At 31.9% G+C, this 25,119-nt stretch overlaps 2 protein-coding genes across 3 annotated transcripts; one reads left to right on the forward strand and one right to left on the reverse strand.

The window, feature by feature from the left end:
* Window positions 1-5,683: 5,683 nt before the first annotated feature.
* Window positions 5,684-12,236, reverse strand: Glg1 (Golgi apparatus protein 1). Its single transcript, XM_018454196.1, has 15 exons — window positions 12,057-12,236; window positions 11,568-11,921; window positions 10,936-11,498; window positions 10,365-10,782; window positions 10,079-10,180; window positions 9,605-9,883; window positions 9,274-9,443; window positions 8,924-9,041; window positions 8,622-8,818; window positions 8,326-8,545; window positions 7,622-7,948; window positions 6,761-6,940; window positions 6,364-6,592; window positions 6,088-6,194; window positions 5,684-6,001 (listed from the first exon to the last, which is right to left on the reverse strand). Exons 2-15 carry the CDS (start codon window positions 11,880-11,882, stop codon window positions 5,837-5,839), a joined length of 3,390 nt encoding a protein of 1,129 aa, XP_018309698.1. The 5' UTR covers window positions 11,883-11,921; window positions 12,057-12,236; the 3' UTR covers window positions 5,684-5,836.
* Window positions 12,237-12,776: 540 nt separating this feature from the next.
* On the forward strand, window positions 12,777-16,838 carry ERp44 (Endoplasmic reticulum protein 44). Of its 2 annotated transcripts, XM_018453805.1 has the most exons (7): window positions 12,777-12,980; window positions 13,627-13,708; window positions 13,825-13,980; window positions 14,121-14,421; window positions 14,606-14,653; window positions 15,179-15,474; window positions 15,572-16,838. In XM_018453805.1, the coding sequence occupies exons 1-7, from the start codon at window positions 12,924-12,926 to the stop codon at window positions 15,916-15,918; spliced, it is 1,287 nt and encodes a 428-aa protein (XP_018309307.1). In that variant the 5' UTR covers window positions 12,777-12,923; the 3' UTR covers window positions 15,919-16,838. The 2 variants fall into 2 exon arrangements, with proteins under 2 accessions (XP_018309307.1, XP_018309316.1); XM_018453814.1 differs by lacking the exon at window positions 14,606-14,653.
* The last annotated feature ends 8,281 nt before the right edge of the window (window positions 16,839-25,119 follow it).

Here is a 25,119-nt window from a genome sequence, read left to right on the forward strand (position 1 = left end):
AAAAGCGTATCTGAAAATTACAAAAATGAGCAATTTTATTTATTTATAATGTTATTTATTAGAATGGAATGTTATTTATTAGAATATTTATAATTTCATTAGTCAGTATCTAATAAATGTGCTCACTTTTATCATTTTCATCTGATTTCAAGATACGCAATCATATCTTTTTAATTTTCGCCGAAAATATCGAAGTTGAGATCTTTCTGATTTCTACCAATAAGGATGTCAATTTTCGAGTTCAACCCGGAAACAAACGCCTAATTACGTGCATGCATGCACGCACATAAACCGATAAATATGACGATAATACACCTCGAGTTTCATCAAAAATCGCCAAATTCTGATATCTCTCATTTCCATCTCTGCATTTGAAAACCTATCTTTTGAATGTCGAGATATCAATATACTGTGCACGTGAGAGAATGTACGTATTAAAGTACGTATTGATATCTTGATCATTGATCGATATCAAGAGACGAAGGTCCGTATTCAGAACGCGTTTATAATGTTAGCGCGCTAATAAGTCTATGAAATGTTCTGTATATATATGGTTTGTATTCATACTTCATTTTTATTTTTTGATAAATGCGTACGTTTAGCATGGGCGCAGTTTACGTTACATATCTAAAGTCCTGCCCTATATTTTACAATTAAGTTTACATGGAATTTTTACGTATTGTTTACGTTAAATTTACACGAATCTTTTTTACGTAAACAAATCAAGCAATGTAAAATAAACCTATAAATTATTATTATAACTTATTATAAATTGAATAATACCATATATACAGAAAAAAGTAATTAAGTCTTTTACGGTAAATAAAAACAATATAAAAAATTGATAAAAGCTCTAGCTCGCAACGACAAAGAACATAAACTCCGATGATTCATAGATTGTTTACATAGATGACACGTAAAGTATAAAATTTACATAGTTTAGTATTATACACATAGATATATATTATTATATTTTACACGTAAATGCACAACCTTGCGTTACATAGAATTTAAAAAATAAATGCGTATATATTTATTAATAAAAGTGAGATGTAAATAGATTATCTCATACATAAAATCTAGATTTGTTAACACATTACGTTACAAGCGCGTTCTACGGACCGATACGAAAAGGTTCCCTATAAGCGCATAATATTATTTAATATGAAATAATATTTTAGGCATATTCTTAGAATATTAAATGTAACATTTTAATAATATTTTATTAAAATTATATAATATCACATGATATTTTCGAAATATTAATGAAAGGTTATATGTCCACTCCTGATAATATTATATGATTATTAAAAGTAACATTTATTTAATGTTACTGTAATATGGTATAAACATTAAAAAGTATTATAACAGCGTTTACATTAATTTGTAAAACTGTTACATCTGTTTAATATAAGTATACGTTTAAAAAACTGAAAATGATTTTGACGCGCAGTTGTAGAACTGGATATGTACTTAAAATCACGTCGAAACGTTTTTTTAGCACAAGATGCAGCATAGACTGATAAGAACTTTTCGTTATTGGATTGTGAATTTAAATTGCACAAAATTAAAAATAATTAATATTTATAAGTATTTTAATAATATTTCAGGAATATTAAGATATAATATCTAGGATATTACCATATATGTAATACTACTATATTGCTAACGCAGCCTGTGCGAAAACAGCGAAATAGAGAATATCGGATCTCTCACTTCCACAGTGTACTCGAGTGTGGTGCGCATGCGCTGTACACTATCTAAGTGAGAGATAGATATTCGTCTACTCCGTGGTGTTTTCGCCAGCTTTTAATTGGCGTTAGCAATATAGGAGTATTATACATATGGATATTATATAAGTGGACATATAACCTCTATAGAATACTCCCGTAATATTAAAAAAATATTTACGGCATCCTTGAAATATTATTATAATAACATTATTTTTAATTTTTTTACTAATATCCATATAACATTTTAAAAACATTTTGCGCGCTTATAGGGTTAGATTTCGGAACAAGACCGAATTTTATTGTTTTTCCAAATCAAGAACAAAGGACCCCGCACTAATCCTATATGAAATTGGATCCCGGTGAAATCAAATGGTATTCTCATATGTTACAGCTTATGACCTGCTAAACAAAACATATAAGTTTTAGTGCAAAAAAATGAACAGTTTTTGTTTGATTCACCTAAAATCGCTGACATCTCACCATAAAATACTCAATAATTTCTAAACGGCTGACCTAAAATGGATAAAATTATAGTGTTTTGAAAAGGTCTCAACAAGGGCTATAAGAAAATGAAAGAAAAAGTGGGGGGGGGTCTCACTTAAGAAATTCGTGTTGACCTTGTCATGACCTTGGTGATGCCACCCAAAGTCAAACTGATGAAGTAAGTGGCTAGGCTTTCTTAAACTCTACAGTATTATCTGAAACATTTTTTTTATAAAACTTACAGTTTTCGAGATATTTTGCCGTCTTGAAACATATTATGTTCTTCTCGAAAACTAAGCAGAAGATCGAAAAATTTTATTCTATATATTTTGTTTATTTTTTCATAAGGAATCACGTTGTGCCCGCTTTTACATATTATTCGGCCAGTTCCTGTATAATCAATATAAAGAACATAATATGTTCCTGTATAATCAATATAAAGAACATAATATGTTCCAAGACGGCAAAATATCTCGAAAACTGTAAGTTTTATAAAAAAAATTTTCAGATATTGTAGAGTTTAAAAAAACCTAGCCACTTGCTTCATCAGTTTGACTTTGGGTGGCATCACCAAGGTCATGACAAGGTCAACACGAATTTCTTAAGTGAGACCCCCCCCCACTTTTTCTTTCATTTTCTTATAGCCCTTGTTGAGACCTTTTCAAAACACTAATTTTATCCATTTTAGGGCAGCCGTTTAGAAATTATTGAGTATTTTATGGTGAGATGTCAGCGACTTTAAGTGAATCAAACAAAAACTGTTCATTTTTTTGCACTAAAACTTATATGTTTTGTTTAGCAGGTCATAAGCTGTAACATATGAGGAAACCATTTGATTTCATCGGGATCCAATTTCATATAGGATTAGTGTGGGGTCCTTTTACTTTCTTTCTCTCCTTTTCTTTCTCATGTAGAACATAGAAATATATAAAAAAATTTCTTATCATAACTCCTCTTTGTTGAAATAAATAAAAAAATAATAGCTAAAAGAAGTTAACCTGTCAATGTTCCCGATAACCTAAAAAAAATTGCGTCGAAAATTTATTTAAAAACTTTTTAATCAATAATTTTTCAAAAAAAATTAAAATTCAGTCTCACAAATTTAAAAAAAATTCGCGCTTATTCTCCTTTAGTACCTTTTATTTACCTGTTTTATTTCTCTCTTCTTTTTTTGTTGTTGCTACCGTGCGCGATGTTGCGCGCGTGATCAGCGCGGATAATTGCGAATATTGAGCAACACAGTTGGTTGCAACGCTAGCGTGTGCTAATTAACTCCATTATGCGCCCTGTTTCAGCACAGGAAAGAACTTCGTATTTCACCAGGCAATTTACTCGTGACGGAATGAAAAACGCGAGCGAGGCGGGACGATTTTTCGAACTGATGCGACGCGGCGCAAAGTAAATATGGCCGGCTCTCCGTTGCGGTGAACCACTCAGCCAAACGCGTTTACCCATCGCGAGGATTGCGTTAAAAAATTGATAACATGTACACAACCAATGGCATGTAAACGATCAACTATTCCATAAAATTTAATATAACATCCACAATTAGTACGAGATATTTTCTCGCAATATGCTTTTAATTTAAAACTATATATTTATTTAAAAAAATGTTATATTATTTTTAATATATTAAAAATACAGCAGAAAAAATAATATATGTATATTATTTTTTAAATATTAAAAATATAATAGATATAATGAACAATAATAATTAATAATCTTTCAATTTTTAATATTTTCTGAGCATTTTAGTGTGCGCTTTTTGTTTTGATGAAATGATTCATCGTGATTATCGTGCAAAAATTTATGCTTTCGCCAATGATATTTTCTGTGAAATTACTTATATATTTATATAGAGTTGCAATTAAGATACGCATATACCAGTATAGAAAATAATTTTCTTATACAATTTAATATAATCGTAATTAATCCGATACCTTTTCGTAACATTTTTAATTATAATAAAAATTGAAAGGTCATCATCAATTATATATGCTATAACTGACGATGAGCTTTAAATTATCATTTTTTTTAGTTTAACATTGTAGAGTAAAGCGCGCGTTTCTCTTCTATCTAGACAAAATTACGCGTGATTGTTACGCAAAAATTTATGCTTTTGTCTCAATATTTTTTATCTATAAAATTGCTCATTTATTTAGAACCGCAATTAAATTATTCGTTTATATAGAAAAGATAATCAGAAATGTGGTAAATAATTGATGCTGCTCGTATTTCGTCACACACATATGTATATATGTATATTATATATACGTATATTTCTGACAAATAAAAATTTATAATTCTTGTATATATTTACATGAGAGCCGAAGATATAGGCGTATATGTGTACACATCGTATTAAAGTCACAGGCAAGGAATTGAGGCTTGAAGAATGGAAGACTCGAACTAATTTGTGCCCACCGAGCATGTGTCTCTTTGGATTTAAATCAATTAGAAACACACTTCGTTCGCAAGCTCTGTACAGAATCTTCATATTACACGAGGCACAGAAAGCTCATCAGAGTCGCAGAAACTTGTCCTTCTGTCGTCATGGGAAGGCTTGTACACGGAGACATTCTCGCGGGATGACCTCGAGGGTCTCTCGGGAATAATCGTTGCACAGTCGCTTCAAATTGGTTATTCGAGAACCAGCACCGCGACGAACCCTCCAGGCATGTGTGCTTCCGTTTTCTCTGCAACTTCATCGCAAAGATTGAGCGAAACCTCTGGGAGAAGGAAGAGAGACAGAGCACCTCCGGCACTTCGAATAACTAGGTGCTCGTATTTTTACCACTTACAATCTCTCTCCGCGTACGAGTTTCTAAATCAGAACGGACTCTAGGCAACAACAGTACACACACTCGTCTCTTGGGCGGCATATATTTCCAAGAATCTTTGGCATATCGGCAGCTCTCTCGTTAAAATCGCGTCTCCGCTAACAAAGGCGAATGAATTCGCTGGTTATTTTATTCCACTGTTTTTTATTCCTTGTTTTCAAATAAATTTCTCGCAGGTAGATAAAATAATATCGCTCGCCTTAAGAAAAAAATTATTGCTTTCTAAAAATCCTACGAATAAATCCCTACTGGAAATTAATAAAATACCTCTTTCTTTCGCGATAATCTCGATTTACAGAATATAATATCAGATAACATAGATGTACGGAATATAAAACCATAATATCAAATAACATATCTTTCGTTATTTCATGTAACAAACTTGAGAGCGTTCTTTTCGACGAGTATAAAGAAATGAGCTCTTGAAGTTTGTTACAAATCCTATAGAGCACCCTGTATTTTTGGAATCATAATGTTACAATATAATATATATCTAAATATTTAAATCTTCTTATGTTATTAAATCCTCGAATACTCGTATATTCTTAGATGCTTACGATCTTCGTTTTGCATAATATCGTGTGTATTTAACAGCCACGTTAAAAATCTCGTAGCCCCCCCCCCCCCCTTATTTAATTTCATAAACGAAGGTATAAAAAAACCGATGTTTCCTCTCTTATCGTGAACTTGCACTCCGATCAGATCAACACACATGTATAGTCTATTACAATGCTTCGACTAATTTCACGAAAATCATTTCACTAGTGGACGGATGTGTCGTCACTTATTTTTCATAATCATCGTCCGCCTGGTCACGCGACCGCAGAACATGCCGACGATAAAGATCGCTCCGACCATAGTAAAACTGACGATTATGAAGTAACGTCTCGCTGGGGAACGATTCACTGTCGTGTATAATTCCTCGAACGTATTTGGCGCGATTAACTGTAATGCGATAAGTAAAATACAGTTATTCCGAGACAAGCAGTAAAAAAAATTAATAGATATGTATAATGGTATTTTTTACAGACCTTAGCAGCATTTTTAAACATTTCCATTCTCGTAGTTAACATTTTGTAACAATCGGGTTGCAAGGATTTATTACTGTCTTCTAGCGCATTTTGCAAGCACATTATATCTAATACGATTATTATTCAAATTATTAATCCTTTTATACATATTTAACACATATATGTACATACAAAAATCAATAAAATTTAATAGATTTTAATTTGGAAGGATTCGTTCTTGGCAAAATTACTTCGTATTTTTTCAATCTGTAGTTACTAATAAACAATATTACGTACGTCTTCCCGCGCCTTGAGGTATAGCACTGCAGTATTTGCTGATATCCACAGCACAAGCTTTCTGCAATAAGGGATCCACATTAATGTCAGCTTTGCTTTGTTCTATCAGATCTGCGACTTCCAAACGACATTCTTCTCTCATATCTCGATTTCCGGCATTGAATTTCCTTTTAAGACACTCTTCAACAGCACCAGGCTCGTTTTCATCCGACTGGCATATAGTTTCAATCTAAAAAAAACAGAAGAGAAATTTCGTAAACTTGTTTGAAATTGAATTCTATAGTAACTCTCTCTATATAAAATCTTATGCGCAATAGTATTCAACATAAATTATTCAATATAAATTCTTAATTTTTCATGAGATAAATAGTAAATTATAATTTTATAGTTTTTTTACCTCGTGCGCGCACATCGTTGCTAATAATGGATTTAAATGATAATTTAATGCAGCTTCTCTGAGAATATTAGCCATTTGATGCTCGCATTTAGTTGTCAGCTTCGATTCTCGAAATCTGATCTTTAAACATCTAATTACTTTTCCTTCGAGTTCTTTGTCAGTACGTTCGTGTATTAAAACCTATAGTAAATATATATAATATATATTCATAAATTAATTATTAAACTATATTAATCCTCACCGTGTAAACCACTTGGTATCATAATAAAAGTAGAAATTCAGAATAGGTTCGCCCATATTCAAAGTGGGAAAAAAAAATATCACATATGTAATAATACATAATAAATATATTTTTCTTCAAACTATTTATATTTGTTTTAAGTAATCATTTCTAAAATAAGTACTGATTTTTTGAAAAAGTATTTTTTATAAACCATAAATTACTATTTTCAGATTACCAAAAATTATACTCTTTTGAGGCGGGCATCATTATTTTTTTTCATAAATACTATCTTTGGACTGTTTAAAACTAAAAAGATTTTTTTACATACATATAAAAAGTTATAAATTTTTATTACAACAAATGCATTTTGCATTCTATTCCGATTCTACCTCAAATTCAGACATGTATAAAAAAAGTAAAAACATTTGCTCATAAAACTGTACAATTGTATTCTTAAATATTTTGAAAGAGTACATCGGAATTTTTTTCAGATTTTTTAGAATCCAAAAACCTTTCGAAAAACACAATGGTCCCTCAGCGAGCTCCGTGATATAAGTGATCTGACTATTCTGAGGTGATAAAATTCAGGATGGTCTTGGAGAGGATTAAATTAGTTACATATAGATTTTCTTCTTTACCTCTTTGCAATGTCTGTCGATGTCATAGCCACACGAATTTTGCAATGCAGTATTAAACCTATAATCCGTATTTTGTTCAATCATTCTTCGAACCACAATGTTTTTGCATTTATCATCGAAAGTGAGTTCATCTTTGTATCTTTTAAGGCAATCCAAAGTTTGTGATTTGCTCACATCATGGCAGTACTGTTTTATCATAGCTCGGCAGATGCTTAGTAAAGGAACATCACTGGAACTATCTTGAAACTCCTGTTTCCTTATCTTGAACAGCTGTTTATGACACATGTCCGATAGTTTAGACTTGTGTGATGCCAAGCATTCTAATACCTAAAATAACTTAAGTTTTAGTAAAGTTTATCATAATATTAGAATTTGCTTAGAGCTATTTAATCAAAAAGCCAGCAACAAAATTTAGAAAACAAAGAATACCAGTTGTTATTAACAAATATTGAACAATTAAAACATAATAAGTATTAAGTATAATTATATTCTAACCTTAAAAAATGTAAAATTCAATAAAAATATTTTTTCCAGTTATACACATATATACACACACACACACAGATGAACAAAAAGAGCATTGCCTTAAATGACAATAGCTGTGTTCTGATATACATTCTGATATACTGTCAATACTGAAAATCTATAGCTTATGTTACGTATATACTATAAATTTTCAGTGTATATCGAAACACTGTCGATACCTGCGAATTGCCTGGTTCCACATTAAAACAGAATTGTTTAACGTCTGATGCGCAAGCCGCTTGCAGGAACGGATCGAAATTAATATTTTCTCGTTGTTGATAAAGTTGTGCTCGTAGCTGTTGCCTGCAATCCTTCATAACACGATGCTGAGAATCTTTCATTATATCTTCCTGTACAATGGAGCTTAAGCATTCTATCACATTAGCTTTTGTCTTCGATCTATGTTATAATATATTACACAATTTATTTTACATTTAAAATATTTAAATTTTTATATATTAAGAAATTGAATTACTTAGGGCACCATCTCTTAACGTAAGGCCTGCACGCCTCCTTAAATTTGTATGTAAAATGATAATTCTTTAAAGAGATCAGTTGAAAATGTTCCACAGCTGCTTTACATTTGTAGTCGGTGCGTGCATCCAGCTCGTTTTTATGTTCGATAAGACATTCCATCATATCTCCTTCATCTTTTCCATATTTTAATACTTCCTAAAAAGCGTAAACATCATTGACAATAAAATAAAATAAAATAATAAAATAAAAATAATGGTATTAAATAATAATAATTAAATAATTAAATAATTGAAGGTGTACCTCGCAATGACGTTCCATAATATGTTGGCATGCGGAAGAGATTATGGGATTCAATTCAACACGTTCAGCTTGTTCCTCAGTAAAATTGCCAACTGCAAACTTGCATTTTTCTTTCAAGCTAGAATTAATGTAAATTTGGACAAAAAATTTAATATTTTTGTATCTAACTAAAATTTATAATATCAAAAAATAGCTCGGAATTACTTTTGAAAAAGTTGTAACAAAAATATTCATCAAAACATTGCGTATGCAAAAGATGATTATAAAATAATTAAAAATTATCAACAATGTAATTCCAAGTTTTTTCAAACTTTTCTTGTGTAATTTCTATTATTCAAAATAATTAGTACTTCTCTAAATTATCCTGCAAGCATAGAATCTCTTCTCCCTTCGCAGTTTTGTCATAACAAAGTGTTGCTAGTTCATTAAAACATACTTCTTCTATCTCGGGTTGCAAGTCAACATTCATAGCACGCTGCCTCATGACTCGTCTAATTTCTTCTAAACAATCCGCTCTTAACTAAATGGAATATTAAAAAAACAGTTAAGAACGAGATTTTTTTGTGAAAATATAATAATAAAGTGTTAATAATATAAATTTTTACAATTTAAAAACTGAATTATTAAGTTTGAACTTTAATTAAGAAGTAAGTACGCATTTAATAATCTTAATAATCTTACTGTCATATTTTTCTGGTACACATGCCGATACAAGCATGGCAATACTAGTGGTCCAGTTTCAGGATCCATTTGTTTGCCATTGACAGCCCATGCGTTTCTTGCGTGACACAAACGAACGGCATCGAACTTACACGCTCTGTACAATTGCGGATCAAGTTTAAAGTCTCTGGCGATAAAGTACTGTATTTGCACCAAGGCAGTTTCACAGGCCTCGGTCATTCTTTCTGTTCCTAGTTGTTCCATTAAGCAAGATATCACTCTAGCATCTCCACCGTGTACCTAAATTAAATATTCAAATATTTAATAAAAACAAGTAGTAGTAAATGCATTTGACAAATACATGAGCTGCAAAATATATTTGAATAAAAAAAGCTTGTTTAAAATTTTTGTAAAGTCCAGGATTTTTTATATGAAGTCACTAGTTATGTAAGCTGAGTTAAAATCGATAATATTCTATAAAAATAAATCACTTACGTCTCTACAAGCTAAATTGACCACAGGTTGACACTGTTCTCTTAAAACTGGATCAATTCTCCAATCTTCGCCAGCATCAGCTTCCATAATTAACTCTTCTAACTGCGAAATTACATGATTACACGATATATAATATTTCATTAAAAGATTATGAAATTTCTTTTAGCAACATAACATTCTTACAAAGATTAAAATATCATTCAAAGAATTTTGTAAATAAATATGTTATTAATTCTGGAAAAAAATCAATTCTAAAATACTCTCAATTCTTCTATCAATTATTTACCGCTCTTTGACATTCCGGCGCGACTCTTGATTTTCTTTTCCTTGTTCTCGTATGCTCCATTAAACAGTGTATCGTGGCACCACCGACTTCGAGACTGTTACAAAAAGTCGTAATGTCGTTAGCACATTTGTGTACAATTTCTGGCGACAATCTGTAATCTTCCATTAATAATTTCCTGTGATCAAACATTTCCGCTTGACAATTTCCATCGATTTTACTGCCGTTCTTCATTGCCGACTCCAGACAAAGCAAAATTTGTGCCAGCTTAATCTCTTTGTCCTCAGACACGGATCGCCTGCAGTGATTATTTCTAATATCCTCCTTACATGCTTTTACAAGACCTTTGCTAATTTTGTAGTCAGAAGCAATAAGCTTCTCTCTCCTTGTTAATTGCTCCTGACACTGTGCAGTCATCGATCTGTCAATATAAAAATAATCTCAAATATATATATATATATATTGTATATATCTAGAAGATATTCCTAGATTAATAAATCTCTTACACCAATATATATATATTGTAACATTTAGCTTCTCTTATATACATTTATATTAACATTTAAATATTTACCTGTCAGTTTTATATTTCATTAAACATTTGTAGACTTGACCACTACCTGGTCGAATATTAGGACAAAACTTAGTTCGATCATGAGTACAAGCCATGTACAGTTGACGATCTAATCTGATATTTTCAGCTTGAATTTCAGATACATGGAGAATATGCCTTCTACACTCATGTTGCAGTTGTTCGACGTGTTCTTGCAAGCAAGCTAATATCTGACCTTGTGATATATCTCTGTATGGTTGTAGACTGTCGCACTTAAACTTTCTAATATCATTTGCACAGTCTGTCTTGAAAGGAGTCAGAATTCTGAAATCGCTGAAAGCAATCCACTCTAATCTCTGAATATAAGTGATGCAGTCAGGATCTCTGACTGTCTCTCGTTTATCAATCAGGCAAGATAAATAAGCCCCATGGATTTTGTCAGAACTAGAGCACTGTAAGGTATCCAATTGTGAACCACACACTCTTCTAGTTAGCCTTTCTATGTTTTGATTATCTGTGATATTTTGGATATAAAACCAAATCGCTTCCTGACATTTCTGATTAATTCCAGATATCTCAGTGGGCTGAAAAAGTTAGCAAAGACAATTAAATCTCCAATATTCATGCTGCTCTTACATAGTGCAGACATATACCTTGAAAGTCTGAATGCATTCGAGCAGCATAAGCTCATCATTATTCCTATCTATATCTCCGCAAAGCTGATTTAACTTATCCCGGCATTGACCGTTGATGATCTTTGGTGAACCGTCGTCCTCGGATTCCCTCTTACGATCATATGGAGATCTTTGAATCCTCTTAACTTGAACAGAATTGTCGGAGAAGAGCCAACCAATTTTAGAGGGTTCGTCAGCTTGCTGTGCAAATACATCTCCGAAATACGCTGACGTTGTGCAATGCAGCACCGACAGAATGAGTATCGCGAACAGTACTTGTCCTGTGTGTTCCATTCTTGACACTCAAACCTTACTTTTTAGCGAATCATTATCCTGTAAAAAAATATATCATTGAACGCAGTTCACTCGAAATTACTTAATGTCACTTAATCATTAAGAATTAACATTTGAGAGAAATAGATCAGGGTATCGTTTAAAGATGAAAATTTAACAAGAGAAAAATACGACCTTGCAGATCTTCTTACGCCGTAGCCGGTTTTTTCTATTTCTTCTTTTCTGCGCTTGTTGATCATCTACCGTATGACTGCGTATGATGGGAACGTCATGAACGAATAAATACAGATTGGTACTGATACCAGTAATTGTCAGTGAACAAGTAGAAATACGATTGGTGCGGAATAATATGACATACGAAATGAGAATATGAGATTAGCGGTCTATGTTTTTACAACGTCATCTTACAGAACATACCATATATTATTAGCAGTACATTATCGATAGTTAATAATTCGAGTCGGCACAAAATTGCTCAATTACTCAATGTCGATAACGTAGAAATTTGAATAAAGCCGTTTATTTTTTATTTATTGAGAATGTAGACAATATCCACGATTTTTTTTGTTCTTTTCTATGCTATTAGATTAGACACAAACAAACAATTAATTATTATTTATTATTTATTGCACATATAGGTACAGAATGATTCAGACCAGCCGTAAGAGCCGGCATGTATAAAGAACTTTGAACGATATCTTTTGTTGTCTCTCTGACTGATGTCTTTTTAATTCCAAATTAAAATATCGATAACAACGAATTAAACTTATTCAGGATTATTTATTATTAAAAAATCGAAGCGAGATGAAACCATTGTAGAATGCTCGCGGGCTTGTGCGTTTATGAGGTTCCACCTACTGGAATTTTGAAAAACGTCATCGGTAGACGCGGCGATAATCGATGTCTCGAGGATGCTCATTGCTCCACGCTCGATTTGACGATGTGCCGCTAGCTCGTAGCAATTGACGCATAGGCGGTCGTTCACTGATGGTGTTTCAAAAACTTATTGCACCGTCGAGTTAGTCGTCGCGAAATCGCAAAATGTTGTCCCACTGTGATATATTTCACTTTAAAGTACTTACATTCGCGTGTCTGCTGGTAAGTAATTACGCAGTCGCGTTGCCACGTCATTTGACGTCTCGCGAGGTGTCAATTTAATAATAGTTCCCTATTAACGGAAGTCGCCCACAATGTATGTTTCCATTTGTTTTTAACTCCCAATTATTATTTATCTAAACACCTTACACAAATCAACAATCTGCTTCTGCCTTGTTGTGTTTATGCAGCATAACCTCTACCGTCGTATTACAATAATCTTGCATCTGGAAAAAAGCAATCCAATCAATCTACACATAAATCAATTTTTTAAAAATGATCTTGCATGATCTGTTGCAAAATGTGAATTTAAAATATCCTTGCATATCTTCACGTTACTGGAATAATACTCCTCAGATATGACTAGCATTCTTATTTATATGGTTATTGCTGTAATTCTGTAATATTTATCATATTGTAGTCTGTATTTATAATAACCTGAAGATCAGGATAGGTAATTTATGATACAGAATAAAGGTTGTGTATAATAGATCCAAGGTCTAAAAATAGATTATATGTATCTAGCAATGTTTAAGTATTGTGTTTTAAAATACATAATGCATGACTGTTACAAAAAGCTTGACTTGTATGATATACATTAGATTTTAATAAAACAGAATGTATGCTGCATAATACTTTGTATTTCTAGATACGTTTGCCAAACAATACAGCAGAGGAAGTAAAAGAAGGTGCCCTTTCACTCACAAGTAAAAATATTGACGAAACGTTAGGTAAAATACATTATTTAGATAATGATAATTTATATACATGATGTGTAGCAAAATATCAATGCTAATAGATATAACTGAATGTAGTATCTACTTTTTTAATTATGAATTTTTTGCAGCCGACAATGAACTGGTGTTTATCAACTTTTATGCACAATGGTGTCGTTTTAGCAACTTATTAGCACCAATATTTGATGAAGCTGCAGATAAGGTTAAAGAAGAATTTCCACAGTCTGGAAAAGTAGTAATGGCCAAAGTAGATTGTGACCGCGAAAGTAAATATATTTAAAATATGACTATAAAATGCATGGTATAAATAGATATAAATAGAATTTGAATATTAATTTATATGTATATTAATATTAGATTTTATATGTATACCTTTAGATTATTACAAATATTATTTTTTTCTTAGCCTCTGTGGCATCTAGGTTTCATATAACCAAATATCCAACGTTAAAAGTAATAAGAAACGGTCAACCGACTAAGAGAGAATACAGGGGACAACGATCGGTAGAAGCATTCCAAGAATTTGTCAGAAAGCAGTTGGAAGATCCCATCAAAGAATTTTCCGACTTGAGAGAGCTTGAACAACTTGACGATAAAAAACGTATGATTATAGGATACTTTGAACGAAAAGATGTACCAGAATATGAATTGTTCAGAAAAGTTGCCACTAATTTGAAGGATGATTGCCAGTTTTATGTTGGTTTTGGGTAAGATTCTTTTTATTTTTAATATGCTAAAATATTATTGCAACAAAAATTTTTCTTTATGATGCAAATATTCTTTAAAAGACTGATATAGATGTAAAAGAAATTTTTTTTTTCTAACAACAGTACCGTATAATCTGCATTTTAATAATTATAATATTATAATTATAATATTTTATTTAACAAGCACATGTTCCAATCAAAACTGTGAAATTGGTCAGCATTTACATTTGCTGTAAGTAAGTGGTATATATAAGCTCATAGCTTTTGTACTGAGTATATACAAGATTATATTTTTTATTATCTTTTTATATTATTTCTTTATTTTCTGCATAATATACAATCTTATTGTATCTTTTATATTGTCTGTTAAGGTTATATTAGATATCATTTTTTATAGACAAGTTTTTCAGTAGTTTAGTACATGAAGGTACACAGTTGAAAAATTATTAAATTTAATATATTTCACAAACGATTCAAATTTTTATGTTAATTTAACACAAGATGAATGAATAATAATAGTAATTTTGATATTTATTTTTTAATAATTTATTTGAATTTTAATTTTAAAAGAGTTTTTATTAGTTCAATTAAATTTATTTATATTGTGTATATCGTATTTATATTGTATAGACTGAATAATATGAGAATACTTACTTTTATAATTAAATTTCTATATGTTTTTAATGTGTGACTGGAACAATATATATTTACTGCTGAATAAAGATCTAGTAGTTTGAATATATTGAAATATGTGTAGGAATGCAAGTAAAGCAATGCATCCTCCTGGAGAGCCTATCATTGCCTTTCGATCAGACAAGGCTCTATCTGTTGAAATGGATGAAACTTACAAAGGAAGTTTATCAGTTTATGATGAATTAAATGTATGGGCGCAGGAGAAGTGCGTACCATTTGTAAGAGAAATAACATTCGAAAATGCTGAAGAACTAACAGAGGAAGGCTTACCATTCCTTATATTGTTTCATGCTCCTGATGACTTACAAAGTGTCAAGCAATACAAATATATTGTAACTAAGTCATTATTAACTGAAAAACGTATGTCATTCTACTTTTGCTTACATTTTGTTTGTGTCATTGTTTATATCATTTTCTCGTAAAGCTTCAAATCATACCGATTTGATTTTTTTTCCAGAGAATATAAATTTCTTAACCGCCGATGGCCTGAAATTTGCACATCCGCTGCACCATTTAGGAAAAAGCACAGCAGACTTGCCATTGATTGCAATAGATAGCTTTAGACACATGTACCTATTCAATGATTTCAATGACATTTTTGTAGAAGGAAAACTTAAAGCTTTTCTACAGGACTTGTATTCTGGAAAGCTTCATCGCGAGTTTCACTATGGTCCTGATCTTACTAACAATGAAATACCAGTTACTGGGAAACAAGTAAAAACGCCTACGACGCCTCCAGAGTCCGCGTTTAAAAAATTGGCGCCAAGCAAAAATAGGTATACAATAGTTAAGGATGAACTGTAATGAGATCGAGAGCAGTACAGTGGGATTTTCGTAATTAATTTATATGCAGTATACTAAAGAAGTGAATTGCAATCGGGGATTTTCCAACATTCGATATAGATATATATTATTTTCGTAGTGCGTTTGTAACGCGAGTTTTCTCAGACCTCGACGAATCCGTTTTCCTCTCCACAATTTATTCCCTCTATACTTTTCGTAAAATGAAATTGATATCTTGATTTACTGACTTGTTATTTAATTAAAAATATCGATAGAAATTATTTGTTAATTATACATGATTTTCGCATCCATATAGACAAGATACGATATAGCAATTTATTTTTTATAAATAATCTCATGTTTGTACGATTTATTGTCAGCAAACAAACGACAAAGAACAGAAGGTTCTTTTCTTTTTGATAAAATATGTCTGTGGTTCTTAAAGTGAGTTGCTGAGAACGTTTTTATATTGACTGTGAAACTTTGCATCTACCAGTGTCAATAATTACGTATCAGATTTTTTTACATATATTATAAAGCAATTGTGCAACTTAATATCGTTATTGTTTATTTTTACAATTCCGATAGAAATCCGAGGTGATCTTTATATGTAAATAGATTTGATTTGTATATCTCTCCTCTCTCGTATCTCATCTGTTACGTTAGAACTTTTAGCACAATGTTTAGTAACATTTATATGCGATTGTATTCGTCGAGAATCCGAAGTGTAAATGTGTTCGAGAATATACAATACTATCTAATGCGTGTATGCATGCGTATGTCTTTGACCGTATTGCATATAAGACAATTGTTTTTGAATGAAGTGTATAAGAGAGAAAAGAAAGAGAGAGAAAGAGAGAGTACTTTGTCTATCGTATGATTCGAGCAAGTGAAATCTCAGCGTGCCCTCGTAAGATAGTCATAGGATGCATTATTGATTATTTGTATGATTGATGATATTGTTTTGCCTGTTAATAAACAATTTCTAAGTCAATATGTAGCATTTTATATATTTAGTACCGCATTGCTTACTTCCATCTCTACATAAATCACGTTTAATCTGTTCCGTATTTCTCATGATCGTCCTTGTAAAAGTAAACTTCGCGAATTGTTATTGTGCAGAAGAATATCTCGTGAAATGTTTAAGGTCGTTATAAGTAATTTCATCATCACTTTGCCTAATTTTTTACGCCAGAATCGATTAAGATTTTTCTTGTATTTTTTACATTGGTTTTTTTTATTAAAATGTGATGAAAATGTACATTGAACATGTATACATGCGCGCGCGCGTGTGCGTGTGCGTATGTTTTTCTTATTATAAACTTGTGATGCAAGGTTATAGTCAAAAAATAAAATTACAAACAAATGTCCATTATAAAATGGCTGTATTTAGGGGCAACTCGATTATACATGTATTGCATTTCACCAGTACACAGTGTTCACCACTTTTTATGTTGTGTTGTAATATTATAGTATATAACGTCACAGTAACATGGTCGCGTACGTTTAACATCACATAACACACAAACACACATGCATAAACAGACATACAGTATTCTTTTCTGAATTCCTGTCCTCTCTGACTTTTCTCCACTCTAGGACGAAACGCGAGTAGAGTATTCACTTGAAACGTCGCAGTTAATAAACAGATTAGAAAGTAACTGAATAACGTTTTAAAAATGTTAAATAAAACGGATTTTTTTTCATTATTCTATTCTCCTATTTCACGTGTTTTGTTTCTTTAATTTCGACTTTAATTATATTAAAATATCGTTATTTTGTTTTCCTAAAATCCTTTGATTATTTGTATATTTTATGAATGATAGCTACAATAGCCAGTCTTTATAGCTTAACTATTTTAGCTCGCACTATAATATTGAATTTTTATTAAATTTTGATTATTAAGTCAAAGTTATCTTGAAAATTATTGAGTGCATTTGCTGTCAAAATGACATATTTTATTACTTGTTATTAATTTACTGTCGCAGAATATATATTTATGAATTTCCTCATTAATCATTAAATTGTTACGAAAAAACTACAATTAAAAAGTGTGAAAACAATATATATATATAATAGCATACTCTATCTCATTATTACATACATGTATATACATACATGTGTGTTGAACTCAACAAGTTGCACTCAACTGCATACGCAAATCATAATTATTATCTTATGCGAATAGTTCTTTATTTATTATTAATAAGTAATAAATTTATTCTCAAACATGTGACGTTGGAAAGCGAAGCATATAAATGAAAAAGTTTGAAACAAGATAAACTCAATTAGAAAAAAAATTAAGTGATTATAATACCAAAAAGCTGCAGTTATATTGAAAACTTAACTGTTCAAGTGTTAAACGCACAAACGCTTTGAATAATTACACCAAACTCGCAAGAACAACACGGATACAAACCGTTTGGGAAAGTCGCTCACGATTTATAGGAAACATGTCGTATAATTTGCGGAGTAACTTTAGCAACGCACAACAACATCAAGTAGTACATACAAAACAAATAAACGACAAACGTATTCCTTCTTTACCAAATATGCTCGTAACACGCATTAAGTCTATCATCGTAAAAAGTCGCGTTTAGGCCTGCTTGTCGCTTGAGAATATGTTTCGCCATAACGCAATAATATAACTATTTAGATATTCACTCTAGAAAAATAACGTCATGCACATTCCTTGTTGTGGATATTCGACATTACGTTTCATCTCATAGCCTTCTTTCCTTTCTTTCAAGTAAAAATATAAATATTTCATTCACAGCACGATATAGCTCCCCATGTAGATCCATTTATTGTTTTCTTTTTTATCTTATCTTCTTAATACACATCCCCCGGTTATAATCTTCAATCATAACTTGCTTCGTCATTGTTAGTTTACTTTATACGTTTCCTTGCACCACGTTTTTCAGGATTGGTTATCTTCAATAGAGAAAAAAATCACAACTGTAAGAATTATCATTTTTACTACAAGTATAATGAACAATTAATTTATAGAAAATGGAAGCTGAAATTGTTGCGATAAACAACAACTTCGTTTTAATTTCTTTCCAGTTGTATCGTTTAATATAATTTAATTTTGTGATTAATTATTTTTATATAACTAGATTATAAATTATATTATTAATTGCTATATATATATATAAAATATTTTTTCTTTTTTTAATTACTAATTGATCTAGAAAAATAATTTCTAGAAAAATAATTAGCAGTTGAGATTTTCTTCTACTGAAGATGCAATATATCGATTGTGCAGAATCCCTATCAGACGTTTTCTCACTCTGTTAGCTAGACTGAAATATAGAAATACACGCACATACTTGTCCAATAACATAGCTTGTACTTCCCATAACATTTAACAAAGTTAATGAAAGACATTTCCTTATTACAACTAGTTTGAACATCGTTATGTCTCGGCCGCGATGTTATATGGTACACGATTATTGCCTGCTCCCGCGATTTTATCTAATTTTTATCTTGCGTGGCATTTAGGCGCAAAGAAGTTTCATCACGCGACTAAAAAAAAAGGATCGATGAAAAGACAATCACAAAGAACGTGCGGAGCTTGTCTATCCGTTGTTACTGGCTGAAATTAATGTAACGAACTGCCCTTGAGCGAAAAAGCTTCTTTTGAAAGTAATTAGTACGAGCGAAGAAAGTAGAAAATGACGCAACTTCTCAAACGACGCCCAAAAGATACAACGTTACAAAAAATGTTGCATGCCAAGCATACGATTTCCCACGTTGCCTACAATCACACTCTATAAATCGTTTTGTAAGAAAGCGGTGTAATACGGACCGGTATAATACGACAAAATCGCAGATCCTTAATGAACGGAAGATCGTGTCACTTAGTAGCGACAGCCCTCGCAATTATGTATTATAATCAGGGAATGGAAGTAACTCGTTACTTGTAACAGGAGTTAACTCGTTACAGTTACAAGTTACTTTTTGGGTAACTTTACTGGTAACTGCGTTACTTCTTTTTTTGTAACTGTAACGGTAACGTAGTTACATTTTTTTGGTAACGGTAATGAATTTTACAGTTACTTTTATCGTTTACTTTGCACACAACTGGACACGGTTGGACACAAGCCACTCATAGCGCTTGAGACTAGAAAGCCTCTAGGCACCCGTCCGCTGTGATTGGTGGTTATCGATTTTAAAAAAGTAACGAAAAGTAATGAAACGTTACTTTCTGGCTGTGTTCCAAAATTCATTGCCAGGGTTAAAAATCTACAGTTTACGTTACGTGTACTATACATTTTCAGCACTGATGGTAAATTTTGGAACACAGCCCTCAAGTAACAGTAACTGTAACGAGTTACTTTTAAAAATCAGTAATTTTGTAACTTGTTACTTTTTCTACTCGGTAACGAGTAACTGTAACTTGTTACTTTTAAAAAGTAACTTTCCATTCCCTGATTATAACCTAGTTACACTTACTTAACGATTATCATTTAATTATCGTACGTCTAAGGTAATCAGGTTCTTTCACGCATATCTATTTAACGTATATGTAATTTGATTATTATGTGTTTGCAGTATTTCAACGTGTGTTTGATATTAAGCTAGCTGATATTACACCTTTTGCTTGTTTGCGTTGCTTAGGCGAACTTCGAACATCCTCGAAGTGATTTAGTTGCCTCGAAGTCGCTCGTTTTACAGGCTACGCTTGAAATATCTGTTTGAAATTGGGACGAATTCCAAAAGGTCGCGAAGCACCGTTAAAATGAGTGAATCAAACACGTGATCTTGATTAACGGGAACGGGAAATAACAGCACCGTTCAATCTTATGGACACGTCTTTCGTAAAGAGATGAAAATACATTTCTCAGTGCGCGATTCATAAATTTTCGAGGAAATATATATCAGTTTCAAATAGGATTATGCTTAAGTTGGAAAATGCAACTTTTTAAGTTATTTACATCAGCGTTCATTTTCTCTTATTTTTATATCCTCTTATTTTTAAATTTTCTTTAGTTTAGTAACAATACATATAAATAAATATAAATAATCTTTAATACGTCGACAACTTTTAATAATTTTTCTCTCTTTAAATAATTATTAAATATGTATTATGAACTATACTTCTCGGTGCCAACGATATTGATAACGAAGTCGATAATATATTTTGTGAAAAAATTTGTCCCTTAAACTAATCCTATATTTCATAACAGTAATAAAAATAACACAAGACTTATTAATGAAATGATTCGCTCTGCTAGTCGATGCCACTACGATCGTCAAGATGAGTCATGAAATTTCATTTAAACATCGCGCAAAGTACCCGTGCGAGAAATTGTAAGAAAATCTCATTGGTTTTCACAATTTCTAATTTTCCATTTATAATTGCAACGGTTAGCCTTTCGAGCTCTCTATTCAAATGGCTTGCACGCGGATAACGATCGATGATAAAAGTCTCAATAAAAGAGAAAAGTCTCAATTAAATACACATCGGAAGGAAGACTCACCTTTACTTCTGGAGGGCAACGTTAAAACGCACAGGGTGTCCTAAGGAATATAATGAAAATATATGCGTTCTCTCCTCTGCGCTTAAGATATATGTTTGCACATCATACAATTAAAATTTCCATTTTCAACACAAGCGCGTATTTCCAAGACATCCTGTACGTAGGTGACAATTAACGGCAGATTTGCGAGTGGTCAAGAACGTTATAGCTCTTGAATTTATTTCCAGCTCGCAAAATAACTTGATAGAGAATATATAACTTGCATATATGCGTATATATGTATAATATAATACAATTAACGTGTGTAGGGTGCACCAAGTATCTTGCACTCTTTCTGCATGAAATTGTACGATGAATGTCTAGTATGCTATTCATTATAGAAAATTCGATTAAATTTCACAGTCATTTAATTATTAAATATTTGGATAAATAAGAGCCTTAAATAAAAAAATCTGTCCAACAAAATTTAATCGAAAAATTATATTCTTTACTTTTTTGCAATAAATTATATTTTAATTTATTTTTTAATTTATTATGACTTTACAATCTGCGGTAATTGTAGCAGAAAGAAACAGCGCGAAACTTTCGATACACCCTGTAAAAAATGTAATACATTGCAACGCAATGTCGTATGATTCGTATTACGCTGCACAGCAGGATTTGGCGTAAAATGTAATCTATAAAAATATCTCTGCTCTGCTCTGGAGTAAATGATAATATAATGATAAATATATCTCGAGATTTTTCGAGAAATCGATTCTCACATTGAACAGAAATGTAATCACGGAGGTGTGGGACAAGGGAGAGAAAATCTTCACTTCGAGCAAAGAACGTTGATTTCCTGACTCTTTGAGGGATGATAGGAACAATTTATGTACCACGTAATAACTATAATATAAGAGTATGTAACTGGTGGTACAATATGGGCACATCTCTATCAGTTTTCATATCGATAAATGTAATTAAAATGACAGATATTGTAATAATAACAATTATCTATCTTTCTGCATAAATGTACCAAATGCTCATTGACTTCTTTTGCCCCTCAAATAGTTAGGATAATTATTATTTTCGAATATAAAGTGCGTTTAATATAATTAAAATCTAAAAAGCTTTACGCTGCATTTTGAGCGTACAGACACGATTCTTGATTTCACGATTTTTTCGCGATAACGTTCTTTTTTCTATCGTGTCGTCAAACGATCCATTCTTCTTATGCATATGGTATAGAAATTCACTGCATGCTTACGTCAGCAATCCTTTTGTACTTGCGCGTGTCGCACTGTCACTACACTGATACTAGAAAAAAATTAGGCGAAGTCACATCGTATACACGCGTTACAAAATTTCTCGCAAAATTCAATATAAACAAATTCACATTTTCAAATCCCTAAAATTGTTTCGGAAACCTTGATACCTTGAAAACAATTACATATCATAATTCATATCTGATTATTTCATTACTGATCAATACATATCTCATTCGTAAGGATAACTTTGATTGCATCATATCAAGAGATCTTTTTAATTTCTGTTTAATCCGAGCATTTGTTCGTGATTAGCAGAGAATCCTACAACAAAAAGTTTTTCAAATGATAAAAGAAAAGTATTTCATAAAAAAAATTTGTTAGTTTCATAAAAAAAGTTTCAATTACTAGAATCGTGAAATTATCCTTAAGGATCAAAGTAACTCCTGTCTATGGTTCTTACATGTCAATTAATAACTGTCACTATTGACCGTACGTATTCTGTATATTATAACTTAACCATTTCTTCTGCAAGTTGTACATAACAAACTCGCTGGTATCATCATTCCCGAAAACTATATTAGCAGTAACTTTCTTTAAAGAGGAGAGATGCGAAGGGCAGTAGGAAATCTAATATGCGTGACGTTGCGACGAACAAATAGCGACGTGCAGTGGTTTATCTCATTGTTGACGTTTGTATAGGTATATAATTTAGGATACTTAATGCTTGGAACGGACCTGCGTATATATCTGTTTCTTCGGTAACTTTTACCGAAGTCCTCAGTTAAACCATTAGAGATATTGTCGTTCGGACGTTATACATTGCTATTTGTGACGTATTATCAAGTTGACACTTTACTTTCTCCCTTATTTATCAGTGTGTCGCCGTTCGCCGTGCTGATTCGCTCAGGTGCCTGACTTTCCAGGTCGCGGTGTTTCGAGTCGCGGTGCTTTCGGTACTTTGTATTACCATCGAACACGAGAGAGCGAACGTTCGTTAAGAGCGTACGTCGACGAATAAGCGTAATCGATCATCACGAGCATTGGTAGATCGAAAACCATAATGAACGTAGCGTTTATTGTGAAACGGTGCTATCCCAATGGAAAGAAAGACACTGCGCGGTGGGACATCTCACTTCGAGATATATAAGCGTTAAGAAAATATATTATTGTCAAAAACGCGGCTATCACTTCGCTTTCATATTTCGCGTGTTGAAGCATCTTTATCTATGAACATCGGCTACATAAGCACACTTTTCCTTTTCCTGTTTCTTTCTCTTTCGCTTCGTAAATTGTACTGCACCATCGAAAAGAGACTGTCATAAATTTAATACTTTTGGAAGGAGCATTTTAATTTATTAAATTAATTTAAAAAAAGATAGATGTTAATTCTTCAGAAGTATGGAAATAATATCGATTTTTATTTGCTGATAAGTTGTTGAAACTTTTACAAATTAATTTAATACCTTTAAGCCCAAAAATGAGTATCTTCATCATGTTATGGCAGTACTCTATCGGAGGCGCGACGTGAACTGTTTACCTTGAAAATAATGCAAGTCAAATTCTGAAAGTCTAAGGACAGATACATTACGTCGGATTAGGTCATTAGTCAAGCGTACATCTCTTATTTGAATTGATCGTACTTCAAAATTTGATTTAGATTATCTTTGCAGTAAAACTGTTCACGTTTCTGATTGTTCAAATATCAACGGCTCAAAAATCACAGTTTTCGCCTGCAAAAGTAATATAAATTTATGTTAATCATACATTACGCGTCATATGTACAAGTAATCGCATCTATTAAATCATCGAGGTCCCTCGCATTCTCGACAACCTGAACTCCCATCGCTGTTGTGCCATCCTTTCTAAATAAACGCGCATTCGTATCGTGGTAATATGGTAGGCTCGCCGTTAAATGTAACGTAATCATGGATCGATCGGATTAGAGAGCAACAGATTTTATTGTCTGTCTCTATGTACCTATCCGCAATCACCGTTTCGTCCGACAAGCTTTTCAGGCCGCAATCGCTTTTCACGTTTTCCTCGTATTTGGAAAAAATAGTGATCGAGTTACCCGGATCTCGAAACACGCGCGTTTCACCCGGATTCTCTTCTTAAAAAAAATGTTATCTATCCTTTCTCTCGCTCTTTCATCCGTTTTATCTTTTAGCGTATGTACGTACAGTCAATCGGTATAAGGTTTTAAATTGATTTTTTCGCGGTATGTTATTCACGATATGGTATTCAAGCTTTTAAATATTTCGAAAGGACTAACAAGTCCAAATAAAAATTTCAAAATTCAGATTGATTTTTTTATTAAAAAAACGCGTGTGCTTAAACAAAAAAAGAGCATTTCAATTCGTATTTTTAGACTTTTCTTATTCATATTTATATATTATGATAACAGTTTGCTTGCATATTTTATTAATTTAACCGATATTATTTAACGATAGTACTTGAATATAAATCAAAATTTGGAATAATTATTC

Source organism: Mycetomoellerius zeteki, unplaced genomic scaffold (assembly GCF_001594055.1).
Source record: "Mycetomoellerius zeteki isolate Tzet28-1 unplaced genomic scaffold, Tzet1.0 scaffold111, whole genome shotgun sequence".
Classification (NCBI taxonomy): domain Eukaryota; kingdom Metazoa; phylum Arthropoda; class Insecta; order Hymenoptera; family Formicidae; genus Mycetomoellerius; species Mycetomoellerius zeteki.

Bases quoted from the DNA above. Each gene is read 5' to 3' on its own strand.
- Glg1 (XM_018454196.1), bottom strand. From the start codon at position 11,882: ATGGAACACACAGGACAAGTACTGTTCGCGATACTCATTCTGTCGGTG. The intron at 7,949-8,325 runs GTATCGACAGTG...AAGTTATTTTAG, and splicing joins TGGAACCAGGCAATTCGCAG to GTATTAGAATGCTTGGCATC. The intron at 6,195-6,363 runs GTACGTAATATT...TAATCGTATTAG, and splicing joins ACCTCAAGGCGCGGGAAGAC to ATATAATGTGCTTGCAAAAT.
- ERp44 (XM_018453805.1), top strand. From the start codon at position 12,924: ATGTTGTCCCACTGTGATATATTTCACTTTAAAGTACTTACATTCGCG. The intron at 13,709-13,824 runs GTAAAATACATT...AATTTTTTGCAG, and splicing joins AAATATTGACGAAACGTTAG to CCGACAATGAACTGGTGTTT. The intron at 15,475-15,571 runs GTATGTCATTCT...TTTTTTTTCCAG, and splicing joins GTCATTATTAACTGAAAAAC to AGAATATAAATTTCTTAACC.